Source organism: Hemitrygon akajei, chromosome 11, assembly GCF_048418815.1.
Source record: "Hemitrygon akajei chromosome 11, sHemAka1.3, whole genome shotgun sequence".
Classification (NCBI taxonomy): Eukaryota; Metazoa; Chordata; class Chondrichthyes; order Myliobatiformes; family Dasyatidae; genus Hemitrygon; species Hemitrygon akajei.
The window spans coordinates 149,538,907-149,560,869 of record NC_133134.1 but is presented as its reverse complement, the minus strand read 5'-3'; the positions used below and the strand labels follow the sequence as shown (position 1 = coordinate 149,560,869).

The 21,963-nt window shown below is 39.9% G+C and overlaps 1 protein-coding gene across 2 annotated transcripts in view; it reads left to right on the top strand.

Moving 5' to 3' along the window:
• The window catches only part of LOC140736114 (EMILIN-3-like), a 37,732-nt gene that overhangs the window by 5,230 nt on the left and 10,539 nt on the right, over positions 1-21,963 (top strand). Inside the window, exons 3-5 of one of the 2 annotated variants that reach the window (XM_073061898.1) lie at positions 1,544-1,707; positions 5,865-7,727; positions 15,427-16,670. In XM_073061898.1, the coding sequence (XP_072917999.1) occupies positions 1,544-1,707; positions 5,865-7,727; positions 15,427-15,536 (2,137 nt within the window). In that variant the 3' untranslated portion in view covers positions 15,537-16,670. Of the gene's footprint in view, positions 1-1,543; positions 1,708-5,864; positions 7,728-15,426; positions 16,671-21,963 lie in introns of those variants that run through there. The other variant, XM_073061896.1, reaches the window with a different exon arrangement.

Sequence of the window (21,963 nt, the reverse complement as noted above, 5' to 3'; positions counted from 1 at the left end):
GCCTTCTTCTGGGCAGTGTCTTTACAAGACAGATGACCCCAGCCATTATCAATATCCTTCAGATTGTCTCCCTGGCATCAGAGGTTGCATAACCAGGACTTGTGATAGGCACAGCTGCTCCTACGGCTTCATGTGACCCGTGACTGGGGAGCTAAGCAGATCCTACACCTTGCTCAAGGATGACCAACAGGCTAGTGGAAGGAAGGAGCACCTTTGGTAGAGACATACCTCCACCCCGCCACCTGATGTTTCAATATACACGTGATATAATCTGTATCTGAATCTGTATGAGTCGATAAGATACAAGGTGGGTTGTGCAGTCAGCTGCCCAGAGCTCAAGCCCCATGGCTCCAGTAAACTGGGTTCAGTTCTGGCCTGTCTGTGTCAAGTTTGCACATTCTTTCTGCATCGTCCATTTTTCCCCACATCCTGAAGATGGCAAATTGCTAGGTTAATAGACCATGATAAATTGCTCTTTTATGTTGAGAGCAGTAAAATCTGGGGCAAGTTGATGGGAATGTGGGGAAATTAAGTTACAGGGAAAATTAATAGGGAATGGGATTGCTTTGAGAAGTTATATAGACACGGTGGGCTAGAATGACCACCTCCCTTGTCACTTGAGAATTATTCTGCATTAGATTTAGAGAGACTGCCAAACGGGTAGTTGTGAGCCATACATCTGCAAGTATACAATATATAAGTACCAGATTACACTCTTACTTGAGGAATAGTATATTTTTATATCATTTTAAATAGAGAGGATTCGGTCCAAAACAGCATGGAAAGTGATGTGTGGGCTAAGGACCTCTCATCTGTTCCCTCATCTGTTCGAGCTTGTGTGTTCTGTAGTTACTACAGTACGTCTAATTCTAATGAAAAACACATTGCTTGATTTAACCAGCTATTTTTGGTTGATAGAATCAATTTCCAGACAGCTGAGAAAGCCGAGCGACTTTGAACCTTGATCAGATGATGAAATCCACTTCACAGTTGTCGTTTAATAATGGCAGTCGTGTGCAAAGCTGATGAAGTATACTGAGGCCTGAGATATTCATGCATATCCAAATGAAGTTTTCAATCAGTTCAGGGATAAAAGTATCAAAACTGCAAGTGACAAACTTAAAAATAAAAGCAATTCATTCTGCTCTATCTGTGCTCAAACTGAGGCCAATTGTATTAAAGAACTCTCTGTTCATACTTGAACCAGGAATAGCTTTCGGTGTACATCCTGTTGGGATCCCATTCAATTTGGCTCCAAGTTGACAAGAAAAAAGATGAAATCTTTCATCTCTTTAACCCAGTTTCCACCAAAGCTAAGGTTCTGGAAGTGTAGAGTACTAATGATAGTTTTTATATCTGAAGCCTTACTCTGTCACTAATGATTTGTGCAAATTAGTAAGTTCAAAGTAAACAATAAATCATTGAAAACAATGTTGCTTTTTGCCAGTGGTTTGCCTGCCATTATAGAGATCTTTTACAGTGGTAAATACATAATTTAAATTGGCCAGCTGTAATTTTTTTATCAATTATTTTTTTCACACAGGTATCGGACCTTTCTAAAGCCTAGGTATAAAATTGGATACAAGACGGTTACAGAGTTGGAATGGAGATGTTGTCCAGGGTATTCTGGTGATGCTTGCCAAGAAGTTCCTATAGGAGTCCCTGAACTTGGACCATCATATCCAGGACCCAGAAAAGGTTATTATGGTAAGTGTTAATGAATATCAAGAACTTTTCTTTTTAACTGCAGATCAATTGCATTGTAAATTGCACTTAAGCTCCAAATCTGGTAGAAATGTGCAAGATGCCTGCATAATCTGACCATACTGTAAAGTAACCATTTTTTATTAGTTTGAAAAACTCTTGAAAGCAGTCTTGTAAACTTATAAAATGGCATGTACTTTCTTTTCTACTAAGGAATGAACAGTCCTATCTAATTACACTGGATAATAATTTTTTTCTAAAGTGTTGCTTCCTCAGAATTTTGTTTGTTTATGATAGATAACTTGAAGCTGAACACAACTATAATTTCAGACTACTTGTATCACATAGGAATTGGGAGAAACAAGAAATTAACTTTTATTGAATATAATGTCTTTAATTGCATATTCATGCTGATGTTTTGCAATTGTTCAAATAATCTAAAAATGCTTTGTTGATGATTTTCATTTGCACTCAGTGTCTGAGGCTTCTCACTTAATTAATTGTCCAACAATAATCAGCCTGCATTGAGGGATTCCAGTTGCCCTGATACCATTTCTCCATGACCGCAATGTTATGGAGAAATCTTCCACCCTGCTGGTCATTGACAGCGCCAAGATTTGCAGGGAAGAAGTCTAAATGGGAATGCGGAAAATGAATCTTTAGTGACATGGTGCACTTCGTGGTTTTGTATGCTTGAAGCACGTTAACAACCAGCTGTATATAGTTTGGTGCTCTGTAATTGCCAAGAAAATTTGCATCCTTGAATGCCTTCCATGTGATTTTCTCCGGTCCCACTAGAAGTTCTTCGAATTATCTGTCATTGATGATCTGTTTGATTTGTGGAGCAACAAAGATGCCTGCCTTAATCTCGGCATCAGTTCTTCTGGGAAATATCTGTCTCAAATATCGAAATCCTTCACAGAAATTTTTGTGCCTGGTGACAGCAGATTCCATCCTTGCATTCTTGAACCCAGTAATTCTTTCTGCTTTTGCCTTTGACAAACCTAAGTGTCTGACCAGGTCATTTCACTCAGACTGAGTTATCAGATGAGGCTCACTCGACATAAAGGGTTCAAAATTTTCCATTCTTGGCTCGTACATCTTGGCATCTTCATCTGCTTCCTCTAGGCTCTGTGTCCTATTTTTCTAAAATCTGTCCTCCCATGAGGCATCTGCCTGCCTAAAAGTACCCAGGCATGCCTGGACAAAGTAGACAACTTTTCAACTAACATTGTGGGCAATATTTTAGTTGACTTGAATTATGAATTGAAATAACAATATAAGCCATTACAAAAAAATGGTGTGTGATAGAGAAATTTCATGCTGATTTTCAGGTCTTATAGTTGGTTATTCAATTTTTGCTTATGTATTCTTCTTATTCATTTGAAACTTGATGGAGATAAAGGTTCAGAAGAGGGTCGTTTTTATTGTTAATGCTTCAGGAGAGAATATCCTGAGGCAGAACTGCAAGGACTGCCAGTGCAGCACGAGAAATTACTCGAAAATCGACAAACTACAGATGCTGGAAATCTGTAATAAAAACTGAAAATGCTGGAAATGCTCAGCAGGTCAGGCAGCATCTGTGGAATGCGAAAAGGAGATGATGTTTCAGGACTGATAAAAGGTGTTAGTCTTGAATTATTAACTCTGTTTCTCCCTCCACAGATGCTGCCTGATCTGCAGAGCATTTCCAACATACTCTGCTTTTTTGTGACAAATGAGTTAGTTAATTAGTGTATTCAAAGTTAATGTTTATTATATAAGTACATATATCTCACCATATGCAACCCCAAGATACATTTTCTTGTGGGCATGCTTAACAAATTTATCGAATAGTAACTATATCATAGAATCAATGAACAACCACCCAACTCGGATGCTCAACCAGAGTGCAGAAGACAACAAACTGGGCAAATGCAAAAGAAGAAACAATTATACAAATAAATAAGCAATAAATATCAAGAACATGAGATGAAGAGTCCTTGAAAGTGAGTCCATTACTTGTGGGAACGTTCAAGTGAGTTAGTGTATTCATGTAAACATTTACTTGGAATTTGCAACAAGGGTGTATGGGCAGTTCAGCAAAATATTTGTTAAACTGGCATAATTCCTTGTGAATTCATTTAGAATATGATGAAAAGTGAGAAAGCATGGCATTTAGCACACTAATTGCTATATTCAAGAAAACAATAATGGGTGGCATTTTCTGCAAGTGTTGAAATTCATGGTAGTGGAAGTGCTTGCATGGTTGTTAATCCTACACTTAACTTGAAACCTCCCTTCACAAGTTCTTCAGACCCAGGCTGACTATGAAAGTTGCCAAAACAATCTTCTTGGGTTTTTTTTTTGTGGAATTTCTTCTGATGCAGTAACAGACATTCAAAATACAATAAATGATTTTAATGCTGAGAAGCAAAATAATTGAAATTTTCACTAAACAGAAACAAAAATTATATTATTTGCTCCTGCTTTGAAAATGTAGGCACAAGTTTACAGCCTGATCTAACCACAAAGTTATTCAAACTTTTGGATAACAGGCAGAACAAAGTTAGGGAGTAACAGTGAGTTGGGTATAGGTTCCACTGACTGTACAACAAATAGGGAAAGCTCAGGCAAAGTTCGAATACATCTCTAAGTCAGACACCAAATAAGTCACTATTTTTTGCACTAGAAAATTGTATCCTTCCTCATAAAGTCAATACTTCTACACGATTTCAGGAAATTTCATAGCATTGTATTGTTTGGGAAATGCCCCAAGACAAAATGCTTGGACAAATTGCCACTGCTGGATACAATTAAAAGTCTTTAAGAGTATGTTGGCTAAGTTTCTGCATTCAGTATTCTGGATCATTGATCCAGAGATGCAAGTTTGAATCTGGGCAGCTGGGCATTAAATTTATGGAATTTAGTTTAAAGAACTGAAACCATTGGATTACTGCCAAATGCCAAATGCTATTTTGCTCCCCATTGTTATTCAGGAAAGGTAATCTCCCACACTTACCCAGGAACAGAAAACTCTACAAAAAAGTGGTGAATGCAGCCCAGTCCATCACAGGCAAAGCATCATTGAGCACATTTACAAGGAGCTTCTCTCTTCTCGCAATTACCATCAGGCAGGAGGTCCAGGAGTCTTGGGTCCCACACCAATATCAAGCCCCTGAACCAGCGTGGATAACTTTCCTCACCTCAACGCTAAACTGACTGCACAACTTACAGATTCACTTTCAAGGAGTCTACAGCTCATGTTCTTTGTATTGTTTATTTACTTATTTTTATTTATTATTGGCATGATTTGTCCTCTTTCACACATTGGATGTTGCCTGTCTTTATAATTTAAAGTTTTTTCATAAACTCAATTGTATTACTTTATTTTCCTGTAAATGCCTGCAAGTAAATGAATCTCAAGGTAGTATATGATACGCACTTAGATAATAAATTTAAATTGAACTTTGAACTTAGCTAGTAACTACAGACCCAGCAATCTGTCGGGCTCCACCTTCCATTCAAAGGCAGGTAGCAAATTGCCAGTGTGATCCACACTTCATAAAGGAATGAATGAAGATTTAATCAAGGAAGCTGTGTTCATCTGAAAATGCATTTGGGAAGCAAAAATGAAGTTTGGAGGTTAATGGGCCTTTAGTCTTATGGACGGTACAGCATGAGCAAATCAATAGTCCATGAATCTGTTTTCCATTGGCTTAGAGAAATGGCTGGCATGTAAAAAGATCACCAGTTTATGGCCACACATTTTGTACTATTGCTAAGCTGCAAATTCTGCCTCTTGGTTTTAATTGTTACAACTTTCTCATAAGTAAAAACATTATGCTAGCAATGTGAGAAACTCAAAATTATGAAGCATTAAGTATACACATAAGCCACTTAAAGGTTCAACATAATGTAATCATCGTTGTAGAGGTCACATTCACAGGCTCTTTACTGGAAGAGTGTGCCTTAGAGTTCCATTTATAAATTCCCCAGTTCTATGACTTCATTTCCATGTTCACACAAACAACAAGTAAAACTTCTAATTTCTAATTATAGTTTTAAAGTTATAGTTCTAATTATACATAAATGGGAAGTTAAATTGAGGCACTTTTATGTCATCAATTTCAGCCCAATTTGTGTCATTTATTAATTTTGTAACATTTGTTTACTTTTAGGCCCTAAAGCTCCAGATATATATGGAGAACGAATTGACCGTTTAGAAGATGAAATGCGACGATTTTCACAATCATTTGAGAAACTCCAAACAATGGTCAGTGGAATCAGTGATAGCCTCAGGCTATCAATTCAGGAGGATACCAACAAAATGATTGTTTCATTGCTGAATAATCTGAAATACCCTGATGCCGCAGTTGGCTTTGGATATATAACTGATGGCCTAGAAAACCTGACTAAAGGGGAACCAGCATATCCACCAGCAATGGGAGACTTGGTGGCCAAAGTGACAGAAGTTAAGGATGTATTGAAAACAAAGAGTGACTTGCTTGATGAAGTTCATGGGATGGTGATTGGCCACGATGGACAACTCAGACAACTACTGGAGGCCAGTAGACCCTCTTCACCTTTAGTCACTGAGAACTTAATTGGTCCTTACATAGATGCCAAACTCACCAAGTTCAGAGGGGATCTATTGGATGGCTTTGAAAACAAGTTTACAGGCGTCCAAACCGACTGTGATTACAAGGTAAAGCTAGTCCAACAGCAGTGCGATGAACTGAAAAGTATAAACCAAAGACTTCAGGAAACAATAGATGGGAAAGAATCTGACCTAAAGAAGGAGATTAATAACTTACAAACTCAAATTGATGGATTGGCTGTAACTGAAAATTGTTGTGACACTGTTAAGTATTTGACAAACAAAGTCACTGCCTTGGAACAAAAACTACATAAGCTCTCAGACAATCAAAAGTCATTAACAACTCGATTTGAGAATGAATTACCACATTTCTCCACCATTCAGATAGAAAATATCCATGATAGTAGGTTGGATGACATTGAGGCTAAAATCAACACAACAGAGAAAAGCATAGAAGAAAATTGCTTGACCATTGAAAACAACATTAAGAGGTATTTTGGGACTGAATTGGATGGAATGAAAACAACTCTGCAAGATAAGCTGAAGGATATCGAGAGCCGGGTTACGGTTATAGTTGAAGAATTAAGCAATGTAACTACGCCTGCAAACCTAGAGGGAATAGTAATCCCAATGCTAGAAACAGAAATTGCTAATATTAAAAAGCAAAATCATGATGGTCTGGATAACCTGGAGGGGAGAATTATAGCTCTGGAAAATCAGTGTACCTCAGTTATTAGCGACATTGAAATTCTCAGAACAGATGTTGATGGCTGTCAGAAAAACTGCCGAGATATTGTGATCCAGCTGGATAAGAACTCCGGCCTACTCAATAGACTCAACTATTCCATGTTTGAAATACAAAGGAAAATTAAAGAGGAAGAAGAATCCAGTGGAGTGCAGGGAGAAATTACTTTACTGAAGATCAACATCAACTCAGTTAACAAAACCCTGAAAGGAATTAAAGAGGCTGTCAGCCGATACGCTGACGATTTTGCCAATGCCAATTCAACCTGGGATGAACACGAACGCAAAATCACAGATGAAGTTCACCTAATTCAACAGATACTGACTAGCCAAGGTTCCCAGCTTATGTTTAATGGCAAGCGTGTCCATGAACTCAAAGGAGATCTTCAGCGAATTAACCACAGGGTTATGTCAGATCTCCATAACTGCAAGCACAATGCTCAAGACATCCAGAAGGAGGTATCTCAGGTTGACAGGCGTGTGGCGGAAATGGAGAGTGTGTGTAGTAAGCTAAACGCACTAACAGCCAGTCTGGAATTTATTAAGGATGCTTTGGATAATCATGCTGGTGATCTGTGGAGTTACTTGGACCAAATGAATGGAACCCTTGTGATACATGGTCAAGAAATCACTGGTCTGAAAGACTCAGTGCATGAGTGCCGTTCCAAGATTGCAGGCATTGAAGACCAGACATTATTTGGTGAGTATTACATATTCTACACCATATATTCTATGAAGGTAGATTCTATACCTATTAACTAGCTATAAGTATATCATCTACAAATCAAAAGTAGAATATTCAGCATAAATTCCTTACCTAGTCCTTTGGAACAAATCCTATCAGATTCCACTATTTTAGCTTTTATTTTGGACCAAAATATGGTAAAACCCCATGATTACATTCAATATTTCTGCTGTAACTGAATCATTAGATGGGAGGTGAAAGAAGTCAGTTATGGCATCAGCATAATCTACAGAGGCAGATTTCAGAGTTACAGACACAAAATGACTGAGGAACTCAGTGGGTCAGGCAGTGTCTACGGAGAGGAAAAAACGCTTTACATTTCGGGCGGTGGTCCTTCATCAGATTTCAGTTTACTTTTCATTCTAATCAGGTAAGTGGAATGTTGCTTGCAATAGTTACTGGCAAGGATTTGATTTCCAGTAAATAAGAGATTATTTACATGAATCTGAAGTATAATCATTTACTTAAAAGTGAGTTAGGTGGGAGAGTGTTGAGGAATTTCACAGCATGGATGTTAACCAAGCTCATTTTCCCATTTGGAGAACAAGGGGAAATATCCTTGGTCATAGGAGTTGTGAACTGTTTTCCCCATAGTCTAGGATTATTCATTTTATTTTAGAAAGAGATTTCTGTATACAAAGAGAATCATGGGATGTAGGAGTAGAACAGGAAAACAGAGTTTAGAAAAAAGATCTTCAGTTATCATTGTTAATATTAGGGCTTAATCACTTAATGTTCAAAAATTAGGCTATGTTGAATCCATATCCTTAAGTGTTACTCCATTTGCAAAACTTTAATTGAAAGCTTAGAAGCACCCTTTAACCATTGATCTAAATCTGAATGTGCATTGTGTTGATCAGCAGTTAAATTTTTTTTATAAAGTGGGAAAAACTCATTGTGTCATGCACAAGGCATCATTCTGAATTTTCATGCATCAGTTTTATCATATTGAAATTAGACATTATGTAAACTGAATCAGTTTTACTCTACTGTATAAACGGATCTAAAAGGATAAAAACAAATATGTATGTTGCCATTTAAGAGTATTCTCTAGCTAAAGTGTACTCTCTCAAAGAAAAGTGAATTGCAGCTACTTTCTAACTAGTGTCAGACATGCACTAGTTAGACATTACATTGTGCTTAGAACTAGCAGTTTTTAAATAGCTGCATGTGTTTGTGTTCAAAAAGCTGTCATTTTTGTCACTAATACTTGGCAAGAAATAAGCTGCAAGAAAATTCAGAACTGTTTTCCTCACTGTGGTTTCAAGCATTCAGGCTTGGAGATGCCAGAAATAGCAAAAAGCATAAATAAAACTAGAAAAGTGAAAATAGAGCTGTTGGGGAGGGTTTAAACCTGAGCTGGCGGGGCAATGGGAGCTGGAGTGATAGGGCTGCGGATGGGCAATTGGTATACAAGTTAATGCAGTGTGTAGTGAGACCGTGAGGAAAGACAGGCAGATGATAGGACAAAATTGCAGTCAGTGGGATGAAGTGAAGTGTAACAATGGGGGAAACATCGAAAAGGGTGAGGAATACAGGATTGAAGGTGTTATATTTGAATGCATGCAAAATACGGAATAAGGTAGATGTAGTACAGTTAGAGATTGGCAGGTATGATGTTGTGGTCAACACTGCGACATAAGCTGAAAGAAAATCATAGTTAACATGATTCGGAACAAGAAGGCAGCGGGAGATCACCTAAGGATTTCCAGCTGGAAGACATTTTGAGTTCTCGGGGAAAGAGAGAGGCCAGACTGCGCAGGCGCGTGACGTCAGCCAGTTGAGCGTAAACAGTTTAAAAAGAAGGCAGCCATATCCAGTGGGCAGTGGAGTGAGAGGCAGCAGAGTGAAAGGGCTTTGGCTCAATGGGCTTCGGTGGTAACGGGATGAGTCGAGGCATTTGTTGATTGCTAAAGGAAGTAGTCTGTGTGTGAGGCCGGTTTTCTGTGGTCAGTGTCAGATGTGGGAGGTCCTGGAGTCTCCCGGCATCCCGGATGGCCACATCTACACCTGGTGTATAGAGATGCAACTCCTAAGGGACCGTGTTAGGGAACTGGAGATGCAACTCGATGACATTTGTCTGGTCAGGGAGAGTGAGGAGGTGATAGAGAGGAGTTACAGGCAGGTGGTCACTCCGGGGCCACGAGGGACAGAGAAATGGGTCACAGTCAGGAGAGGGAAGGGGAAAAGTCAGGTACCAGAGAGTATCCCTGTGGCTGTACCCCTTGACAATAAGTACTCCTGTTTGAGTACTGTTGGGGGGGACAGCCTACCTGGGGAAAGCGACAGTGGCCATGCCTCTGACATAGAGTCTGGCCCTGTGGCTCAGAAGGGTAGGAAATGGAAGAGGAAGGTAGTAGTGATAGGGGACTCTATATTCAGGGGGGTCAGAGAGGTGATTCTGCGGACGCAGGAAAGAAACTCGGATGGTAGTTTGCCTCCCAGGTGCCAGGGTCCGGGATGTTTCTGATCGCGTCCAAGATATCCTGCAGTGGGAGGGAGAACAGCCAGAGGTCATGGTACATATTGGTACCAATGACATAGGTAGGAAAAGGGAAGAGGTCCTGAAAGAAGACTACAGAGAGTTAGGAAGGAAGTTGAAAAGCAGGACCTCAAAGGTAGTAATTTTGGGATTACTGCCTGTGCCACGTGACAGTGAGAATAGGAATAGAATGAGGTGGAGGATAAATGTGTGGCTGAGGGAATGGAGCAGGGGGCAGGGATTCAGATTTCTGGATCATTGGGACCTCTTTTGTCCGCTGCAGGGGGAGTGTCCATGGAGTCGGTCTGGGTGGAAGTCAGAAATAGGAAGGGATCAATTACTGTGCTGGGAGTAATCTATAGGCCCCCAAATAGCCCTCGGGACACCGAGGAGCAGATAAGCAGGCAGATTTTAGAATGGTGCAGGAAATACAGGGTAGTAGTTATGGGTGATTTCAACTTCCCTCATATTGACTGGCACCTCCTGAGTGCAAAGGGGATAGATGGGGCTGAATTTGTCAGATGTGTTCAAGAAGGATTCCTGACACAGTATGTGGACCGGCCGACGAGGGGAGAGGCTATACTGGATCTAGTTCTGGGTAATGAACCTGGTCAGGTGACAGACCTCTTGGTGGGGGAGCATTTTGGTGAGAGTGACCACAACTCCCTTAGCTTCAGCATAGCTATGGAAAGGGATAAAATCAGACAAAATGGTAAAGTGCTTAACTGGGGAAGGGCTAACTTTAAAGGGATGAGGCAGGAACTAGCAAGAGTAAATTGGAAACAGATGTTCAAAGGGGAAAGCGCAGAAGTAATGTAGGAGAAGTTTAAGGACCACTTGAGCTGGGTTCAGGATAGGTTTGTCCCACTGAGGCAAGGAAAAAATGGTAGGAAAAGGGAACTGTGGCTGATGAAACAAGTGAGGCAACTCATCAAGAGGGAAAAGGAAGCATATGTTAGATATAAGAAGCAGGAAGTAGGAGGGGCTCATGAGAAATATGGGGTAGCCAGGAAGGAGCTAAAGAAAGGAGCTCGAAGGGAGCATGAGAAGGCCTTGGCATGTAGGATTAAGGAGAACCCCAAGGCGTTCTATGCGTATGTGAAGAACCAGGAGGATGACGAGAATGAAGGTGGGACCGCTAAAGGATAAAGAGGGCAATGTGTGCCTGGAGGTGGAGGAGGTTGGGGAGGTCCTAAATGAATACTTTGCTTCAGTATTCACAAGTGAAAAGGATCTTGATCAGGATGAGGTCGAAGTAGAGCAGGCCTGTGTGCTGGACAATGTAGAAATTAAGAAAGAAGAAGTGCTGGATCTTCTTAAACACATTAAGATTGATAAATCCCCAGGGCCAGATATGATTGTGGTGAACTAGATATACCTGTCTGACTGCTCCTGTGGCTCCTCCCACAGACCCTGCTGACTGCTCCTGTGGCTCCTCCCACAGACCCCTGTATAAAGGTGACTGTGGGCTGCTGCTCTCCCTCATTTTCCCCAGGATGTAGTGCTGTTTATTCTTCCAGTCAATAAAAGCCGATATCTCGCTTCCTAAGTCTCAGCGTGAGTTATTGATGGTGCATCAATGATACACCCCAGGTTGTTGTGGGAATTGAGAGAAGAGATTGCAGGAGCATTAGCTATGATCTTTGAATCCTCTTTGGCTACAGGGGAAGTGCCAGAGGACTGGAGAATGGCAAGTGTAGTTCCCTAGTTTAAAAAAGGTAATAGGGAGAAACCTGGGAACTACAGACTGGTGAGTCTTACGTCAGTGGTCTGCAAACTACTGGAAAGGATTCTTAAGGATAGGATCTACGAGCATTTGGAGAAGTACAGTCTACTCATGGATAGTCAACATGGCTTTGTTAAGGGAAGATCGTGCCTCACGAGCCTGATTAGGTTTTTTGAAGAGGTAACAAAAGAAATTGATGAGGGTAGGGCAGTGGATGTAGTCTACATGGACTTTAGCAAGGCATTTGACAAGGTCCCTCACGAGAGACTCATCCAGAAAGTCATGAGGAATGGGATAAGTGGAACCTTGGCTGTTTGGATAAAAAATTGGCTTAAAGGAAGAAAGCAGAGGGTAGTTGTGGAAGGAAAGTATTCTGCCTGGAGGTCGGTGACTAGTGGAGTGCGGCAGGGATCTGTTCTGGGACCCCTGCTATTTGTGATTTTTAAAAACTGTAGAGGTGGAAGGATGGGTGAGTAAGTTTGCTGATGACACGAAGATTGGAGGAGTTGTAGATGGAACTGTAGGTTGTCAAAGTTACAAGAGGATATAGACAGGCTGCAGAGCTGGGCAGAAAAATGGCAGATTGAGTTCAATCCAGATAAGTGTGAGGTGATGCATTTTGGAGGACAAACCAGAAGACTGAGTACAGGATTAATGGTCAGTTACTTAAGAGTGTGGATGAACAAAGGGACCTTGGGGTTCAACTCCATACATTCCACAAGGTCGCTGCACAGGTTGATAGGGTAGTTAAGAAGGCCTATGGGATGCTGGGCTTCATTAACAGGGGGATTGAGTTCAAGAATAAAGAGGTCATGTTGCAACTCTACAAATCTCTGGTGAGACCGCGCTTAGAGTATTGTGTTCGATTCTGGTCACATCATTATAGGAAGGATGTGGAAGCTATGGAGAGGGTGCAGAGGAGATTTACCAGGATGTTGCCTAGTTTGGAGAACAAGTCATATGAAGCAAGGTTAGCAGAGCTGGGACTTTTCTCTTTGGAGCGTAGAAGAATGAGAGGGGACTTGATAGAGGTCTACAAGATTATGAGAGGCATAGATAGGGTGGATAGTCAGTACCTGTTTCCCAGGGCACCAATAGCAAACACCAGAGGGCATATGTACAAAATTAAGGGAGGGAAGTTTAGGGGAGACATCAGGGGTAAGTTTTTTACACAGAGGGTTGTGAGTGCCCAGAATGACTTGCCAGGGATGGTGGTGGAGGCTAAAACATTAGGGGTATTTAAGAGCCTCTTGGACAGGCACATGGATGAAAGAAAAATAGAGGGTTATAGGGTAGTGTGGGTTAAGTACTTTTTTTAAGGATTATATGGGTCAGCACAACATGGAGGGCTGAAGGGCCTGTACTGTGCTGTAGTGTTCTATGGTTCTAACATCTAAGGATATCACTTGCATCAAAAGGATAGGCAGGTAGGCAGAGGGGTTGGGGTGGTTCTGCTGGTAAAAAATGAGGACATTGGAAAAAAAGTTGAATTTCCCCATGGGGATGAATAAAGTATCTATCTATCTATCTATCTATCTATCTATCTAAATCCTTAGGAAGAGGTGATATAGGTTCAGAAAGTGTAGAATCATTATAGGTAGAGTTAAGAAATTGCAAGGGTAAAAAGACCCTGAATGGAGTTATATACAGACTTAAAACAGTAGCCAGGATGTGGAATTTATATTTCAATGGGAAATAGAAAAGGCATGTAATAAGGGCAATGTTACAATAGTCATGGGGGAGTTAAATATATAGGTGTATTGGGAAAATCAGGTTCGTGCTGGATCCCAAGACAGAACATTTGCAGAATGCCTTCAAGATGGCTTTGTTGAGTGGTTGAGCTGCTATGGAAAATGTAATTCTGGACTGGATGTTGTGAAATGAACCAGATCTGGTTAGGGAGCTTAAGGTAAAGGAACCCTTAGGAAGCAGTAATCATAATATGATGGAATTCACCCTGCAGTTTGAGAAGGGGAAGATAAAGTCAGATGTATCAGTATTACAGTGGTGTTAAGGAAATTACAGAGGCATAAGGGAGGAGCTGGCCAAAGTTAATTGGAAGGGGACACTAGCATGGATAACGACAGAACAGCAATGGCTGGAGTTTCTGGGGGCAACTCAGAAGGTGCAGGGTAAATAGATCCCAAGGATGAAATATTCTAAAATGAGGATGAGGCAACTACAGGTGACAAGGGAAGTCCAAAGCAGCATAAAAGCAAAAGAGGGTGCATATAACAAAAAATGGTGGGAAATTGGAGTATTGGGAAGATTTTGACTATCTAAAGAAGACAACTAAAAAAAAAATAAGGAGAGTAAAGATGAAATACGAAGGTAAGCTGGTCTAAAATATCAAATGATACCAAAAGTTTTTTTCAGATATATAAAGAGTAAAAGATAAGCAAGCATGGATATTGGACTGCTGGAAAAAGATGCTGGAGAGGTAGTAAAAGGAGACAAAGAAATGTTGGATGAACTTAAGTGTTTTGCATCAGTGTTCACTGTGCAAGACGCTAACAGTATGTCAGAAATTCAAGGGTGTTAGGGGGCAGAAGTGAGTGTAGTTGCTATTACTAAGGACAAGATGTTTGGGAAGCTTAAAGTTCTGAAGGTCGGTAAATCACCTGGACGAGATGCAATATACCTCAGGATTCTGAAAGAGGTGGCTGAAGAGGTTGCAGAGGCATTAGTAATGATCTTTCAAGAATCACTATACTCTGGAGTGATTCCAGAGGACTGGAAAGTTGAAAATGTCACTCCACTCTTTTAGAAGGAAAAGAAGCAATAGAAAATAAATTATAGACCATTTAGCCTGACGTCAGTGGTTGGGAAGATGTTGGAGTCCATTATTGAGAATGAGGTTTTGGGGCACTTGGAGATGCACGATAATGTAGGCCAAAGTCAACATGGTTTCCTTAAGTGGAAATCTTGTCTGATAAATCTGTTGGAATTCTTTGAGGAAATAACAGGAAGGCTAGACGAAGGAGGATCAGTGGATGGTGTTTACTTGGATTTTCGGAAGACTTTTGACGAGGTGCTGCACATGGGTCTGCTTGACAAGTTAAGAGCCCATGGTGTCAGAGGAAAGATGCTAGCATGCACAGAAGATTGGCTGATTAGCAGGAGGCAGAGTGGGAATAAAGGAGGCCTGCTCTTGTGGGCTGCCAATGACAAGTGGTGTTCTGCAGCGGTCAGTGTTGGCATCGCTTGTTTTCACATTGTATGTCATTGATTTGATGGCTTTGTGGCCAAGTTTGCAGGCAAGACAAAGATAAATGGCAGGGAAGGTAATGTTTAGAAAGCAGGGGGCTTGCCGAAGGACCTGCACTGTTTGGGAGAACGTGCAAAGTGACAGATGGAATATGGTGTAGGGAATTAGAATGAGAAACAGGTTTAATATCTCTGGCATATGACATGAAAAATGTTGTAACTGTCTTTGAATGTCATAGGACCGTGGGAGCACCCCCTCCCCTGGGAAAGACGTACAAACTTTCTTACGGAGGATGTCAGAGTTAAACTTCGAACACTGACGCCTCGAGCTGAAATAGCATCATGCTGATCGCTACACTACTGTGATGCCCCATCGATAGAGGGGAATAAGCAATCAATGTTTTGGGCCATGTCCTTTCATTAGGACTCATGTAGACTTGTGAGTATTGCTTGACTTAATGATTCTCGGGTGTCAGCTTGATGCTCTCAGCCTGAAACATCGACTGTTTATTCATTTCCATGGATGTTGTCTGACCCGCCGAGTTCCTCCAGTTTTGCATGTGTTGCTCTGGATTTCCAACATCTGCAGAATCTCTTGAGTAAATAAGCTGGACCAACACATTTTATAATTTTGATTTCTTCTCAGTTCAATCTTGCATTTTTTTCCCAAAAATTGTCTTTAATTTCTCAAAGCTTATTACTAAAGTTTACTGTATAAACTAGTAATTGTACATATGTAGAAACACTCAGGTAAGCTGGTGCATCTACAGATTTGAGATTTAGAAATTTCCTTTGTTCTTTTAAATCTTAAGCTTCAATCTTTTAAATTCCATTCAAAATAAACACCAGACCTCAGACATCATCTAACCTTGAGTGGCAGACTGCCCACTGTTTCTGCTTTTAATATATTTAAGCACTGCTTCCTCTTTTAGATGGCAGCATACAATAGTTCAGTTACAGGATTTGAATACACGCCTTGTACTGAAACAGCTAGATTACTAGGTGTATAAATATGGCCAATGGATCATCTATTCAGGAAGAGGCCCACAGAGTGGAGGTGCATTTTATTCTCCAATTCTTCAGAGTTTACTCATTTGATTCAAGCACTTTAAGGTGCTACCTATTGCATCATTATGACTGGAACTTCGGAACATTAGTGTTGATTGTAGGAATGCCACACTTGGTATTTTTGATCTCCGAGGGCAATCTAGAGAGAAACTAGCCACATTGTTAATCCAATTTGATTTCTTATCATTAAGTGCATGTTTTGCAACTGTCAGACAGGGTCAGGTCAGGACTTTCCCGTTACTTTCTCAGTAGCATGAGGCCAACACCCACATTCTAAGTTAAAGAATAGAAAAGCTGGCTGCTTATCAACTGGCTTCTAAATATTATTTTATGAAATATGCCTTTAATTATAAAATAATCGTTAGGAGCCAACTAATCAGCAGCCAGGGCTGTGCCATTAGAGTCTGTAAATGTCTTTTATCTGCTTTTAGAAAATGGTGACTGGCTTTGAAATCACCTAATTAATAAACGTACAAATTTCTAACATTGTGGTTTTGGTCTCTTTCTTACTTAGTGTCTGTTACACCGCTGGCATTTAGGGCAGCAGTGAAGGTCCTCCATCTCTGATGGTGTTCTGGGCTTCCTTCATCATGTCAATAGCTGCCTGTTGGTTTTCACTGCTGTCAGTCATGCAAGTCTTGGGTGGAGACCCAGGAACACTGTTGCACTCAGATGTAGCAGGATTCTTCATCGCTCGTTCTGTAACAATATTATTTTTACCAGTCAGGGTTGTTAGTTCTGAGCTGAACTCCTAAACCTGGAAGACCAGCGGACCACTCTTAGTCTGGCTTCTACCCTTTGACCTGTTTGGCATGGGTGACCCTACCAAGAGCCAAAGCATAAAGCCCTGACTCCAGCCAACTCTGTAGGTTATTGAGGCTCGCAATCCCCCCAAACCCATAGCAAGGTTGTAGTCCTCATGGAGGTTTGGTCTCTTAATAAAATTAAAACAAAGTGTTGGAAATACTGAGGCGGTCAGACAACATTCTGTGGAGAGAAAAGCAGAGAAAGGTTATTGACAGGAAATGTTAACTCTGCGCCTGTCTTCACGGAATGTTGCTTGACCTGTGGAGTATTTCCAGTACTTTTTGTTTCTGATGTCTAGCATCTGCAGTCTTTATTTTCTTAGTTTTCTATGAAACAGATTTGATTTTTTTCCAAATCTGATGGATGATTTACTATAGCTGATACTTGCAGATCCAGTTTAAACAACATCTCTAATTTTCCAAAAAAGTTTATGTATTAACTGATAAGGTATAATTTTAGTATGTATTATAAGGTAATTATTAACTTGCGGTAGGAAATCCAATTAATTTAAAAATAGGCATTTTAGTCAAATTAATATGTAATCCATTACTGCTCTGAATTCTGAAATATGTAGCTCATTGTTTCCTGGTGAAGATATAATTTTGAGAAGTAGCAATTAAAACATGAATGCCTCCCAGTCTCCATTCACAAATATTCTGGGAAGCAAATTTTCTTTCCGGTATGTCTACAATACCACAATCTCACTAAATTAATTCAGCTTTAATAAGAAATTTGTGGTTTGATGCTGTGATAAAAATACTTGGCTTTTATATAGTTTTGGCAAGGATTCCATTAAAATAAGTGACCGGCACCACTCTTTAGCTTGTAAAGGTTAAATGACTCCTTTATTACTCATTGCTTGTCCAATCATGTTGATCACCAGAAATGTAATTTGGCTAAGTCCTCAGGATCAGACTGCAATATATTTCTGAACAGACTACTCCATAATTGTTCTCAAATTTGCTCCAGTCCATTGCTGGAATCTATTTAAAAGAATTTACATTAATATGGCGACTTCCTTAGCTTTCCCAAAGTTAGTGCCCTGATACACAGGGCCTGAACTATCGCTTCCAATAGTAGCTGCAGAATTTTGATTAATATACTTGAATGAATTTTGAATTTAAAATTTGTACTCTTTCAATCTTATTTGCATCACTCTTGTAGGTAGGTGACCAGAACTGAACACAATACTTGAAATTAGGCCTCACCAATGTCTTACACAACTTCAACATAACATCCCATCTCCTGTACTCAATACTTAGATTTATGAAGCCCATAAGCTGTCTTTACAACCCTATCTACCTGTGATGCCACTCTCAATATTTGCTCAGGTTTCTCTTCTCTGCAGTAATAGAGGTGTTACTGCATTAATACTGGGGTACGTAAAATTTTCAGCATCTTAAATAACAGTTTTAGAGCACGTTTCATTGAGAACTTTAGATCCACTGGAACCTTAGACTGAGATCCAAATCTTCCTCAGTGTTTTGAATGAACCTTTGAAAACTTTAGAGCAAATCTGAGTTTACAAAATAAATTACTGAAATACCTTTAAAACTTAGAAGAAACTTAACCCAACTCATAAGCAAGTGCCGCTTTTTAGCATTGTGGTTACTTGTCGATTCTGATGCTGGTCACAACAAAATTATCCACAGTGACTCTGAGCTCGGGAAACACGTTAAGCATTCTATTCAGTCGTCGACACTGCCCCACTTTGAATGTGACAGCAAAGATTAAACTGTAAATGCAAAGACTTTTAAGACAATGGAATTCTTGGTATCAGCAGGAATGTCTTGACGGTCCATGTGCTGAATGGCATTTTTGCATCTATAATCCATGTGTAAGCACCAGTTATAATTGAGTATAAAGAATTGTGTTGCAACATTCCCCTTCCCATACCATATTGTACCTGACATGAGAGCCTTGCACTTGTTTTGAAGCTAAAGAGATTCCCAATGACATAGCACATAGAACGGTCCTGGGCCTTCGGCCCTCACTATTGTGTTGAACTTTTAGCATACTCTAAGATCAATCTAACCCTCCCTTCCCACATAGCTCTCCATTTTTCTGTCATCCATGTGCCAAATGGATCATAGAAAAATGGAGAGTAACATACACAAGATATTGGAGGAACTCAGCAGGGTCATGATGAAGGGTCTTGGCCAAAATATCAACTATCTATTCTCCTTTCCTTAGGTGCTGCCTGACCTGCTGAGTTCCGTTAGCATTGTGTGTATGTTACTATGGATCTTCAGCACATGCAGAATCTCTTAAAACTTCTAAATCTATAACTGGAATTCGCTAGCATCAGTTGTGCCAGCTGTTGAATTGATCTTTTGACATGATGATGCAGACATTTAAATAACACTGTTCATTTTGAACATTTGAAATATCAATATCAACAGTAATCTGAGGCTCCTCCTCATTGTGCTTTAACAAGTCGGCTGAACTATTTGTCATGTAGCACCATAAAATGATGCTCTTGGAACTGGCGACAACTTGATCACAGACCATTAAAAACACATCATCATGTCAATGACTTTTGTTAAATCTTTCATTTGAATTGCATTTTTCTTTAATGCACTTTACAATCCAGTATGAAATTTCACGTATATTGACTGTAATTAATGTGACATTTTGGAAACAAAATAGGTAAGTGTAAATGAATTTAAGGTACTTACCTAATTGTAGAGATTCATCTTTACACGTCAGATCAGATCTTATCAGACCTGCTGCATGAAATATGTTTTATCATTTATCAATGGATAATTATGCTTATTGTAAATGCTTCATAATAATGTACTGTTAACGGTATAGAATGATTTAGCAAATGATAAATTATTCTGTAATTCTGATTTACAAGAAGAGCATTGCAACCATTTCCAATAGCAGATCTTTAATTGGCAGTAAATAGTTTTTTTAAATATTTTTAGATAAATTACTGTCAGTGCAGGATGTGGTTTTTCCTTTGACATGCAGATTTCATAGATTCACAATAACTAACCATGTTATTGTGAGTAAACCTTTAAAAATTATTAGAATTAGATGATACAGAAAGATATATGAAGTGTGTGCCAGCCCTTTGAAATAATTGTCTAATTAGATGATTAGTCTTGAAAAAGGAACTCAACCCGAAACTTCCACTGTTTGTTCATTTCCATCGATGCTGCCTGACCTGCTGCGTGCCTCCAGCATTTTGTATGTGTTGCTTTGGATTTCTAGCATCTGCAGAATTTCTTATGTTTATAATTGTTGAGTGGCGAGGTGGAGATACGTCTCTACCAAAGGAGATCTAAGGCGTTTCTTCCCTCCACTAGCCTGCAGATCCTCCTTGAGCAAAGTGTGGCACCTGCTTAGCCTCCTGATCAATGTCACGTGAAGCCATGGGAGCAGCTGGTGGATGGCCGTATGAGCAGCTGGTGCATATCATAAGTCCTGGTTATGCAGCCAATGACGCCAGGCGGACAGTCTGTGAAGAGTATTGATAATGTCTTGTAAAGACACAGTACCCAGAAGAAGGCAGTGGCAAACCACTTGATTTAATATAGAAAAATTTGCTGAGAACAATCATGGTCATGGAAAGATCATGATTGCCCATGCCGTATGACATGGCACATTACAACCGAACTATAATTAGTTGAATATTAAGGATGGCTATTTAGTGAAAAATGCATTAAACACTTTCCCATTAACTTTCCATAGTTTCTTTAATGGAAATGGGAGTTATTTTTTAGTTTCACTGTTTTAGTAGGAAGTAAACTATGGGGCAGAGATGGGGCAGTGTTGGATCTCCTGTTAGGGAATGCGATAGGTCAGCTGACAGATGTATGTGTTGGGGAGCACTTCGGGTCCAGTGATCACAATAGCATTAGCTTCAATATAATTATGGAGAAGGACAGAACTGGACCTAGAGTTGAGATTTTTGATTGGAGAAAGGCTAACTTTGAGGAGATGCGAAGGGATTTAGAGAGAGTGGATTGGGTCAAGTTGTTTTATGGGAAGGATGTAATAGAGAAATGGAGGTCATTTAAGGGTAAAATTATGAGGGTACAGAATCTTTATGTTCCTGTTAGGTTGAAAGGAAAGGTTAAAGGTTTGAAAGCGCCATGGTTTTCAAGGGATATTAGAAACTTGGTTCAGAAAAAGAGGGATGTCTACAATAGATATAGGCAGCATGGAGTAAAGGAATTGCTCGAGGAATATAAAGAATGTAAAAGGAATCTTAAGAAAGAGATTAGAAAAGCAAAAGAAGATACGAGTTTGGTTTGGCAAATAAGGTGGAAGTAAATCCGAAAGGTTTCTACAGTTATATTAAAAGCAAGAGGATAGTGAGGGATAAAATTGGTCCCTTAGAGAATCAGGATGGTCAGCTATGTGTGGAGCCGAGGGAGATGGGAGAGATTTTGAACGATTTCTTCTCTTCGGTATTCACTAAGGAGAAGGATATTGAATTGTGTAAGGTGTGGGAAACAAGTAAGGAAGTTATGGAACCTATGACAATTAAAGAGGTGGAAGTACTGGCGCTTTTAAGAAATTTAAAAGTGGATAAATCTCCGGGTCCTGACAGGATATTCCCCAGGACCTTGAGGGAAGTTTGTGTAGAGATAGCAGGAGCTCTGACGGAGATCTTTCAGATGTCATTAGAAATGGGGATTGTGCTGGAGGATTGGCGTATTGCTCATGTGGTTCCATTGTTTAAAAAGGGTTCTAGAAGTAAGCCTAGCAATTATAGACCTGTCAGTTTGACATCAGTGGTGGGTAAATTAATGGAAAGTATTCTTAGAGATAGTATTTATAATTATCTGGATAGACAGGATCTGATTAGGAGTAGCCAGCATGGATTTGTGCGTGGAAGGTCATGTTTGACAAACCTTATTGAATTTTTTGAAGAAGTTACGAGGAAT